Source organism: Ambystoma mexicanum, chromosome 1q (assembly GCF_040938575.1).
Source record: "Ambystoma mexicanum isolate Mex_15411 chromosome 1q, UKY_AmexF1_1, whole genome shotgun sequence".
NCBI classification, from domain to species: domain Eukaryota; kingdom Metazoa; phylum Chordata; class Amphibia; order Caudata; family Ambystomatidae; genus Ambystoma; species Ambystoma mexicanum.
In genome coordinates this window covers 561,758,368-561,770,380 of record NC_090922.1, presented here as the reverse complement: position 1 = coordinate 561,770,380, position 12,013 = coordinate 561,758,368, and the positions used below count along the sequence as shown (strand labels likewise).

Below are 12,013 nucleotides of genomic sequence, written 5' to 3'. Positions count from 1 at the left end.
AAACTTGAGAGAGGGACTGTATGGTACCCTATCGAAAATGAACATAGGGGGGAAAACTATTAACCCTTTTCAGTACCTCCATAGTAAGATGGGTTGTACTGGTTTAGTTCATAAAAATGGACTATTACAGTCAATTAGGACTTTACATGCCCTGGGAGACAGTAGTCAGTCCCAGGGTATGGAGTCTATATTTGGGGGTCGCTACGAAACCCCTGTGTCACTGCACAGAGGGTGCTGTGTAACACATGTGAATAAAGATGGTTCCTATGGAGGTGAGAAAAACCCCATAGACATTAAACACAAAAATAGCCTAGAACACACACAGCAGAAATGCCCAAGAGTGGGGAAAGAGAGTCTCACTCTTAGCAGGAAAAAAAAAAACTTCAAATCCAGCAAAGCTGCTGGGGGACTCTATAGGTAAGGGAAATTAGCCATAGAATGAGAATTCTCCCCAACATGGACCAGAGTGTTTGGAGATTTTTAAGGCGGTCTCGATTGGTTGGCTGCAAAAACCTGTGTGTGTTTGCATGGTGTGGGATTGGAAGGCCGGGTTAGGGCAGTGCCTGATTGAGTGAGATTCTATGGAGACCGTGTGCACTGCTCATATCAGTGGAGTCATACTTGAATCGCTGGAGGATTGCCATGAAGATGGGTTGCTGCTGTTTGCCATGAGGAAGGGCTACTTCTTTAAGTCGCGAAGAGGGGCTATTGCTTTAAAATGACCGCTTTTGGCCATACTGGCTTGACCCAGATTTCTTTGTTGTGCGGTTCTCTTTTTTTGGCTTGTGGAATCCTTTCCTGGGCTCTCACCTGCCACCTCCAGCTCCACCTTGCTGGCTGTACGGAACACGTTACTTACCTGTAACTCCTTTTCTCCAGCACGGGACTTGCATGGACTCAGATGCTCGCTCATGAATATTCACAGTCAGGTTGGGAATACTCAGTGGGAAAAAAAAAACATTAAAAAAAATCGCTTTAGACTGAAAACTGCTGGCCTCCTCTATAACCAATCACTGTATTTGTGTATAAGCGCATAATAAAATCAGACTCAAGCAAACCGGTTGCGTAGCACCGCTTTGCAAACCCTCGACTCCTACCTGGAAACCCTTCAACGCACTGGAATCTTGTGAAGGAGTGGGCAGACCTCCAAATTAGCAGCCCTGCAGACATCGAGCAGGGAAAGATCTGAGAGAAATGCAGTAGTCGCTGCAATGGCTCTGGTGTAGTGAGAGCTCGACGGTCTGGAAGGGGTTTGTTGGACAGACGATGACCGTGCATGATGCAGCCTGAGAGCCACATGGATGTGGAAGGCTTAGACAGGGCCCTCCTATGTCCCACACGTCCAAAATTGACGAAGAATTGAGCGGTCTTCCAAAAATCCTTTGTGCATGCCACATAAAACGTCAAGGCACGAGCAACATTAAAAGAATGCAATGCCCTTTCAGAAGGCATAGAAGGGTTCGGAAAAGAAAACTGCCAGAACCAAAGGCTTGTTGAGATGAAACTGAGGGAACCTTTGGAAAAGGTGGGATGGGTCCACAGCACCACCCTTGTAGCGTGGAAGGTCAACTATGGCTGCTTGCAGGAGAGTGCCTAGGTATCACCGACCCGTCAGGCTGAGATGATGGCCACTAGGAAAGCAACATTCCACAAGAGAAGCTTCAGAGGGGCCTCATGCATTAGTTCAAATGGAGGCCCCATCAGCTTAGTCAAAACCACTGAGCTCCCAAGCATGGGCAGAAGCCTTCACTGTGGAAAAATCCTGAAGAAGCCCTCGAGGAACTCCTTGACAAGCCTGTGCGACCGTCCTGGGAGGATAGCTCAGCGGCAACTTGTGCGGCTTGGAAGCAAGACGACACGAAGCAACACAGGTTCGAACCCTGGGTCCGCACTTAGAAACCTCTGGGTGTTTAAGCACGTTATAAATACGCAACTAAGAAAAACAATTACACAACTAACAAAAAAATTCCTGTAACAGCGCCTCGAAGCCTGCGGGCGGTGTGAGCGCTTTAAAAATGTAAAATAAAAATAAACAGGGATGGCTTCCTGGGTCTACAGTGATATGGCAGCTAGGTGCACCTTGATCGGGGTGCGAGCTAGGGCAGCCATGTGCACGATGATCAGGGTAAAAAGTCCCAAGCTGATAACGGCAGGAAAAGCCTACTTTGCTTATCAAACTGTTTTTAAACACAAAAGAACAGTTTGTGGAGCAAGTATGGAGCAAGTATTTTAACATCGAATAATGCAAACCAATAAAACATGCTAGCTGACCCTACAGAAAGCACACCCTCACCCTGTCAGGGTATGCACTCCGTAGATGGCCGGTGGTGCGCCGCCTATCTAATAGGGATAGCGAGAGAAAACACGGTCCCTCTGGAGGCTTATACGTCGGGTGCAGCGCTGCACCCAAGGATAACCATTTTCTGAAAATGTGCCCAGTCTTGTTTTCTCGCCATTTTTTGTTAGTTTATTCTAGGGTTTTACTCCGTTTGCATCAGGTTTGAGTCCTTTGTGTAGTTTTCCTTTGGCGGGCTCAGCCCTGAAGCCCACCCAGGCTCCAGTGTGTCTGGAAAGGCAGGAAGTGAGGGAGCGGCCCGATACTTTCCTGTCCTTTGTCTCTAGGTGTGCCAGAGTGAAACCAGTTCCAATTGGCCGGCTGGCTGTCCTGTCCATGTCCCCTGCTGTGGGATTGACAGCCTAGGGCTGTGAATTATTGGGAACTTGCATAAAAAGCGTGTTTATTTTGGGACTAGAAACATAGTCGACCACTGGAGGACAACAACTGAAGCAGAAGACGAGAGAAGACGTCAGCAGCATCCTCCTGGACCATGAGGTGCCTAGTGAAGCCCTGCAGCTGTGCCGACCCAGTATTTGAATCGACAGGGAAGACCCGTAAAGGACTACTTCCTCCCTTAGGCTTGTGGGACCAATTTGCCTCGAGACAAACTATTTAGGCGCAATGCACCCCTACCTTTCTGTGACTTTCCAAGGCTGCAGAAGCCCAATACCGGGGGTACCTCGGCCACTTGCGAGTGCATTGTCGTCCAAATCCGGCCAGATCTTCGTGGGCATCCAGTAGAGCCTACAGAAGCAAGAAATCTGCATCCAGAGTCCAGGACCGAGGGATCAAGGAACTCCCAACCAGAGCTTTTCGTTCTTTGTTGGCCGATTCCCTCTCTCGAGTGCTGCCGCAGGAGCCTGCAAGACTACCTCCCTTTCGTCACCACGACCAAGGACAATGGTCTATTTTTCTTTTTTAAACACAGACTATTTAAGAAAAATGTTCTAAGAAGAAGAGCATCAGAACTTTGACTTTTCCCATTGATTTTGGCTCTCATGGCTCTCTAAAGGCCTCCTTCTGATCCTATTGACTTTGGCAGTGCGTATTCCCCTCACAGGTTTTAAATGTTGAACACATTAATACTGGGTTAATAGACTGCCTGCATCCCTTTGGGAGAATCGAAGTGTTCTTATAACCCAGTCTGTTCTGGTCGAACCCTAAAAATATTGCAAAGTTGTTACCCATATAAACGTTAAACTGATCTCAACTGATTGTCACCTACGGGTGCTGGAACAAGTGTAACATATGAATTACTCACCTGCTTTATTGTTCACTTTTTTAATTGAATCCTAAAAACTTGTTACAGCCAATTACTGCTTTTTGAAGAATGCTTTAAATATCTTGGATACTTGTATTGACTGATTTCATTGCACAGCTCTACAGCTCACATTACCCCCTCTTAAGGTAAGCCTGGCTTCTCAGTCACACTACCAACTTGTGTAGTACAGGCCTATATTAAAAGGTGGTTTACCTATTACCAAGAGAGAAGTCTTGTGTAGTCCCACCCACACCAGTAGGACTGCATTTATTCTTACCCAACAGTTCCCATGTGGCATTTTCTGGCTCACTGTAGACTAATATATGTGCAAGAAAAGGCGAACAAACAATGCAGACAGCATGGTTACCATTTCTGGATTTCATACCACGAATGTGACCATAGTTGTGGAGAAAAAGTGATGAAATAGTGCCGAGGCACATGTTTGAGATTGAGCTCTGATAAATATTGGCAAAAACACACACCTCAACAAAAAAGTCTTAGTAAAAATGTTACTTTTCTTTTTTAAGTGTCCATTTTGGCCGAAAAGGTATCTTGAAAGGCAGCCGCCATTAAACAGATGCTTGATATGTAAGGTTTAAAAATGAACCATGGCTCAACTAAAGGAAGGGCTAGTGCTGCAACCTGGATGCCTTAAAGTGACAGTTTTGGCTTCCTATGTGTATCAAGTTTCCAGTTTTATTTAGTTTCTCTAAGGGACACAGGGAATTTGGGATGTGTATAACAGCTGCATACAAGTGAAATTGTAAAAGAGGTTACAAAAAAGCCAGACAGGTTTCAAGTTTATTTTTTGGTTTTGTATTAAAATGTATTCTACATTTTAAAAAGGAGATTGGAGATGCTGCCTATAAGTCGATCTTTAAAGTGTTTATGAATAATAAATGTGATCACATGACAAATAAACACCGGTAACACAGAGAATGCCTCACAAGAAAAAGAAGAATCAATTATGGGCCAGGGAAGAGGGGGTTTCTATTATTGGGAAAAATGTTTAGTGGCCAAGGTAAAAGGCAAGCATTGAAAGTGCTCCTTGCCTCACCTGGAGTTTCCATGCAAACTGGTTCTGAAACCCAATTAAGCATGTGCACTCCTGAAACTTATTCAGTCCTAACTATGCTGAAACACTAATCATTAGCTTCCCGGTCGAAGGCCACATACATTACATAAAATAGACTAAAACGAGTTAATATTCCAGAGAGGTAGCTATGCATCTCTTAAACGTTGGTCACATTTACGCTACCCACAGCAAAAGCAACATTAACTGTAAATCCTATGCATTGTGCTGACATTTTACTTAAATGTTCGGCTTAAAGTATTTAATTGACAAATAATATTTTGCCAACTCATTACTAAATAACTCCTGAACACCACTTAAAGATTTTTAAATTCAGAAAAAATCTGTTTTGTTTCCCCCATACCTGAATACTTTCCAGCTAAAGACATCACCGTGCCCTCTTCTCCAGGTCGACGATGATATACCAGTTCACCCCCAAGAGCCAAGCTGGGTGTGATACTCTGCAAATAGTGAGCTACAACGATACCTGCCAGAGAAAGAGAGGTTATAAAGGTTTCCCGCAGCAATACAGAGTTATGATTGAACCTTGAAAGAGCGTAACTAGTTGGTAAAAAAATCCAATACGGAGCCCAAAACTAAGGGCATGATACACTAGACGCATTGTCATACAATGCTCTGAAAACGACATTCCACGGACAAGCAAACCCAAACAGGGCTATGAGTAAGAGGAGCCTACTTCGGCATAGATGCATATGAGTGCAGTGTGCTGATAGAGTAAGGCTCAGGGATCAATGAAACACAAATAGCACTAAAAGAGACGCTGGACATGAGGAACAAATGCCTATAACAAAAAGGAGGCCTTTGTGTATTACAAGCCATTTGCTCGCAGGCTCATTGGTTCGAGGCCCATTCGCTCAACTTTTAGTTTTACATTTCACTGCAAAAGTAGGTAGGGTAGGTTTAGGTATATATTAAGATGGAAGGGGAGGGGGAAAAGGGGGGGATGGGGGGGAGGGGTTGGAGGGATCTCCCCTGCTATTTTTTGCAGTGAAATGTGTAAAAGAAATAATTAGAGCAAATGGGCATCGAACACATTTTCTTGAGAACACATCGTAGAACCCTTTGTGCAGCATAGGGACACATTTATTGTGGCCATGTTCAAACATATATACAAAACACGGACTTTAATGAGGGTCCTCCTCAAGTCAATGCACAAAAGAAAGCATCTTAGTTGACTTGTTGCATGGACAAAAAGAAAATATTGTGAGAACATTGTTTAGAAGAGAACTATACAGAGGATTTTAAGTCCTCAGTCAACAAGGCTACAGGCAGAATTAATTTGTAAGACCGGTATATTGCAGCAGAAATCAAGGCAGTTTTATGCAGAATGGGAGAAAGCGACAGCTGGTCTCCATAGCTAAATGTTTGTGCACAGTCAGATATCTAACCTGATCCAACTAAAATGTCTGGGTTCCCCAATGTCACGGCACCAGTGAAGTCCTGACCCCGGTACTCTGCGTCCACCTGCCAGTTCACAAACTTGGACTGTTGTGTCTGTAACAAGAAAAGCAGTGTGTTAGCACCATGGTGAGGTGATCACTAGTGCGGGTCTTAAGAATGAATAAACGGTGTTCCTTAACTTCCGAAATGGTAAGACTACACAGAACCATTCCAAAAGCAAGACTTGGACCAAACCTAGATTTGGACGATCTGATGCTATGAGAAGAAAAGACCTGCAAGAAAGCAATACTGGCAACTAAACACTTGTAAAGAGTGTGAGAATTCCCTTTGGGGTTTATGAATATCCCAGTCTAAGGCAGTCAGACATAGGAATCCTGAACCTCAGTGGAACATACCTGAAAGGCAATCTTGGACCGGATCCCACCGGTTAGCTGGTGTATGATCTGCGCATTGAGACTGCCACTGTTGTCCATGTCTCCAACCAACACTGGGAAAGCCTGTTGGTAAAGAGCTTTAAGTAGGTAACGCGATAACAGCAATATGGATTCTTTAGGACAATTCTTGATGCCTAGCGCCCAATCACTTCAAGATACTATGTGGAAGAGACCATGAAAATCAGAGCAAGTGGCACACATATCGTACCAAATCTAGAGTTACATATTATTTAATACAAAAGGTTGCACGAAGAGACCCATTGACCACAGCCACTGGGATTTGAAAATTCAAACAAAACTAAGTTTCCACAGTGATACAACACAAGGGTCAGATCTATAATTCTGATGCTTTTCAGAATTGCTGAATGCACACACTGGGATGGGTAAGGCTAGGGGTCTTTGACCGTCTCTGCAGATAGCCCAGAAGCTTACAAAAAAGTATGAGATCAAAGGTTGCCACACCAAACTAGAACAGACAAACCTCAAGATCCAAACATACTTTAAAAAACAAAGAGCCTACAGAACCCACGCTTGGATCTATGGACCCAACTGCAACTTAGTTACTCTCATCACTTGACACCATCATTCACCACACACTTAAAAGCAGACAAGGCTCTCACCTCTGTGGGGCTAAGCTGTTTGGTCCCTACATATGTGACCCCGAAGTGATAGTTCGAGTCCCCGACGGTGCTGAGTGCAATTGTGTGATTCACCTGGAAAAAATAGGATTGGGGGGGAACAAATTACATGTTAATTAATTGCCAGACACATATTCGTAGACGTTACATTCTCCAATATGGCTTGCTTTACCCAAGAACAGTGCATAATGCACTTGGCACTTTCCAAATTAAGTAAAACACCTTCCATTATTCAAGTAAACGAGATCCATGCACCTTGGTCACTGTGATTAGCTTTTGCAAAGACCTGTTGGAACACATTCCATCTTTACCTGAAAGCATAGGAGCCAGCCCCATCTGATGTCAGCCCCAATAATTATAACTAGTATGTGAAGTACTTACATAGCTAACAGTGAACCAAGAAATAAGGCAATGCTAGTATGGGATGCTTGTCAAGTGCCATCAGTTTGTCACGTTAGTGTAGACGACATGACTCATCACCAGTGGAAGCAAAATGAACAGCCCTCTTTAAATACATCCAGCAAAAATCAAGTGTGGCTTTTCCTCAAGCATTCAAAATCACCCATTGATTTGCAACGAAACAGACATTTTTTAATTGTAGGCCAGTGAGCTTTAAGACGCCAAAAGCTGCTCAGGCAAAAATGCCAGACTTTTCAGGACTGCCAGTTTTCAGGCTTAAACCTGAAACCACTAGTGAAGTCATATGCAAGTTCACCGTAAAGGTTTAAAAGGTTGCTGCAAAAGATTAGAGCATATTAGAGCGAGGCCAAGAACCTTGGCATCACCTTTGATTCCACATTCTCCTTCTCCGCCCACATCGCTGATGTATCAAAAAAGTCAAACTTCCTACTGCACTTCCTCAGAGGTACTCTGCCTTTCCTCTCATTCCCCCAGAAGCTCACTGTCTCCCAAGCTCTGGTTCTCTCTAGGTTGGACTATTGCAACAGCCTCTTTCTTAATCTACCTGCCTCTACTCTCCGCCCTTTGCAACTTATCCAGAACAGGGCTGCAAGACTAGTCCTTGGCCTCAAGCCCTGGGATCGTATATCTCCAGCTCTGAAATCTCTCCATTGGCTCCCAGTGGATGCAAGGATTAAATTCAAAACCCTCTGCATTGTCCACAAGGCTTTCTGAGGCCTGGGTTCAACATACCTTCACCTATCCCTCTGCAAATACCTCCCATCTCGAGCACTCCACTCCTCCAACTCCCTCAGGGTCAGTCGTTTTTCAAAGAAACAAGCTGGGGGTAGATCTCCGTCTTCGGCTGGGGCCTCCCTCTGGAACAGCCTCCCTGCCACTCTAAAACTTGAGAGCCGGTTCCGGAAGCACCTAAAGACCTTCCTCTTTGCTTCTGCCTTCTCGCCTCCTCCTCCCTGCTGATTCTACTCTCCCTCAGCGCCATGCACCTGGCCACCCTCTATCCACCGGACCCAGGTACCTGCTCATTTTGCCACCATCACGCACTGCCTCTGGGTCACCCCTTGCCGTGGGGTTTCTATCTGTACCCATAAAGCTTCCTGCACTTTCAGACCTACCCGGCCCGCTGCCTTAAACCCAGCACTTGCTGGCTGCACTCCCATTTTTAGTTGCCTTTTTATTTATTAATCTATTATTTATGTTTTTTCCTCCTCACTCTTTGTTCCCCCTTCCATGTACTTCTCCCCCTCCTCCACCTCTACCCTGCACTTGCGCGTTCTCAATGTCACTGGGCCTAGCAAGATCGTTGTTTTTGTTCTCCCCGGTTCCCCTTCCCTTGCCTCACTCTGAAACACTTGTGTATGAGCGCAATAGAAATAAAATATCAAAGTAGTCTCGAATCGTTTTCAACCTTACCTGGAAGTGATTACTGAGGCCTTTGTTCACAATGAGTTTCACACCTTCCATCTGAACAGGAAATAACTCTAAGAAATAAAAAGCAAAAAGTTGAAAGAAGTGGAGATGGTAAAGCAGAAAAGGACGTTGTCACATATTGCAAAATGATACCTTCAAACAGGTTATATATGCTTGAAACCTATGTGCAACGTGCCAATTGACTTAGACGTGCATTACTTTCAACACAAACATTAAAAACATTATTTAACCCCTTTCAATAGCATGTGACGCAGATTGAAGAAAAGCACGTGCGCGCTGCAATTGACATAGGAAGTGGCGATTTAAAAAAAACATTTAAAAAAAACATTTTAAAAAATCAGAAAAGCGGTCACGTTTAAAATGCATGTTCATCTATGCAGATTTCACAAAGGATGGCGGACTACACAAGGGTTAATTCCTATTTTGCCTTGCTCATTTATGCCTACCGCTGTGAAAACAATGCTTTGCGCTTCGTGCCAGGAGGAGTGCACACCGAACAAGCGTTATTTTCTCATTTTATTATGAAACCGAACACAGAATTCAAAAACAGCAAACAGCAAAAACAGCAATGCCATTTGTTATACAGGTTGTGAAAAAAAGAATTGCACACTAAGGTGGTGCTCTCACAGAACACGGTCTTGTAAATTGTAAATTAGTAAAAATGCTCATTGGCTAATCTATGTAAAATGTGAATTTTGAAAAATCCGCCATAGAAAACTAGAGGGGTGCACCCGAATGGAAGGACTGGAGGCTCAATAAAGATATGAAACGCAAGAAGCCTTGCAACTTGCTAGTTTGACATACAATTATTGGTGTATGGAGCGATTCTTTAAGAAGATGGCTGCAATGAATCAGCCTTGTAAACCCTTCGAAAGCCTGGTATGGGATTCAAATGTTGTACAGATAATGTTCTTTACATCAAATATGTAAATGGACCATATAAAAGTGGCTGAATCCTTTTTATTTCTGTTGGCATATACTGATACATTGATGAGCTGCTTTTTTCAAAATTTGTAGGCAGTCATTTTCTCCAACCGCTATTTTCTAGCACTTGTTTTTCCTTTACATGTTTGTGCATTCAAGACAAAACATACAGGGGTGATAAAATCATGGTGTGGAACATGTGAACCACACACATTTTGAGCACTCTAGTGCTTGTAAATGATAATTATAAACCAAATAGTTTGACACAAATTCCTTACCAACTGGTAACGTTCTTTCGACTGGATGTTCCTCCAACGCATTCCACATCTGACATGTAATGTCCACAGCTGTGCACTTCAGAAACTTTTTCGGCAGAGGGTGTCCTGCGTTGATGGCGTCGGGTCCATGTCCCTCGAAGGCCTCCGTCGAGGGCGACGTCACAGGATGTTATAAATAGGACGCACGGAGCCCATAGCCTCAGTTTGAGTTTTTTCCCCCAGATCGTGTGGCACCAGTCTCATGTCTGCTTGACTGCACTCAGCCTTGCGGAAACGGAAGCTGCAATCGCATAGGAAAGTCTCCCAAGGGGCAGGCTGAGAGGGCGATGTGGAATGCGTTGGAGGAACCTCCAGTCGAAAGAACGTTACCAGTTGGTGAGAAACTTGTTCTTCGAATGGATTGTGTCTTCCAACGCATTTCACATCTTTGACAGACTCCCAAATCAGTACCAGTAAATGGAGGAGGTAAAAAGAATTTAGAGTACCAAATTAGACTGCGGAATAAAGAACCGCCTTGCCAAATGCCATATCCTGACCACGGATTGTGTCCAGGAAATAATTTTTTTTACAAACGTACGGATTGAAGCCCAAGTAGCGGCAAACAAATATTCCTAACAGGAACACCCCGCTGGAGGGCGGTGGAAGTAGCCACGCCCCTAGTGGAATGAGCTTTCAACCCTTCATGAGGGTCCTTGCCCGCCAATCGATAACACTCCGTAATGGTGAGGATAATCCACCTGGTCAAGGTCCGTTTGGTAACAGCCTGGCCTAATCAGTGTCCTGCATATCCTACAAATAGTCGATCGTCCACTCTGACCCTGGACCTCCTAGAAATGTAAAAGCTAAGAGCTCTCCTAGGATCCAACCAATGAAGACGCTCCTCTTCCTTACCAGGATGAGAAGGAGGGTAGAAAGATGGAAGAAACACCCTTTGACTCAAATGATATTCAGAGACTACCTTAGGTAGAAAAGAGGGACATGCTCGCAGTACAACCCTGTCCTTGTGAAACACAGTAATGGGTGGCTTAGATGAAAGTGCCTGCAATTCACTCCCTCTGCGAGCGGAAGTAACCGCAACCAAGAACACAGTCTTGAAGGACAGTAATCTCAAAGGACAAGAGTGCAAAGGTTCAAACAGAGCACCCATGAGAAATTTCAAAACCAAATTCAAAACCCAACCCGGCACCTGGAAAGGGGACGGCGGGAAAACAGTCCTTTAAGAAACGGAGAAATCAAAGGAATCGTAAAGTAATAACATTCTTCGGACGAGCGCCGCCAGGTAACCTTTAATGGTACCCACTTGAAGGCCCTCTGAGGATCAACATTGTGATCTCTGCACCAGTCACAGAACTTGCGGAAATGGTAGCAGGCCGCCTGGCCGAAAGCAACACCTCCATCACGTCATCCTGGAGGTCCCAATCCTTATACCTCAGCGTTTCAGATACCAAACATGAAGGTTGAGAGTCTTGACCTCTGGATGGAGAACCTGACCCCCTCTTCCCTCCAAATGAAAGGTCCTCTTGGTCTTCTGGATCTATCAGGGTCATATAGATCTATAACCTTGCTTTGTACGGGACCTTAGAGCCAGACCTCTTAACAAGGGGGTTGAGAGGGTAAGGCAGAGGCTTGAGAGCCTGAAGGGGCTGAAGTGGGAGGAGTGGATTGAAAACTTTGAAGGTAATCTGTTTTTTTTTTTTAAAGAAATTAGCCATGAAGGTAATTCTTCGCATCACCCTATCGATATCTTGCGAAGAGCATTCCTTCGAACTTGGGATTACAATGGGTTGGGTGGAAA

The 12,013-nt window shown here is 44.5% G+C and overlaps 1 protein-coding gene across 1 annotated transcript in view; it reads right to left on the bottom strand.

Annotated features, from left to right (window-relative positions):
* TOMM40 (translocase of outer mitochondrial membrane 40) overlaps positions 1–12,013 on the bottom strand; it is a 190,621-nt gene that overhangs the window by 87,924 nt on the left and 90,684 nt on the right. The window contains exons 3-7 of the mRNA XM_069641010.1: positions 8,999–9,066; positions 7,148–7,240; positions 6,489–6,590; positions 6,081–6,186; positions 5,036–5,158 (exon numbers count right to left, since the gene is read on the bottom strand). Coding sequence (XP_069497111.1) covers positions 5,036–5,158; positions 6,081–6,186; positions 6,489–6,590; positions 7,148–7,240; positions 8,999–9,066 — 492 coding nt within the window. The remainder of the gene's footprint in view (positions 1–5,035; positions 5,159–6,080; positions 6,187–6,488; positions 6,591–7,147; positions 7,241–8,998; positions 9,067–12,013) is intronic.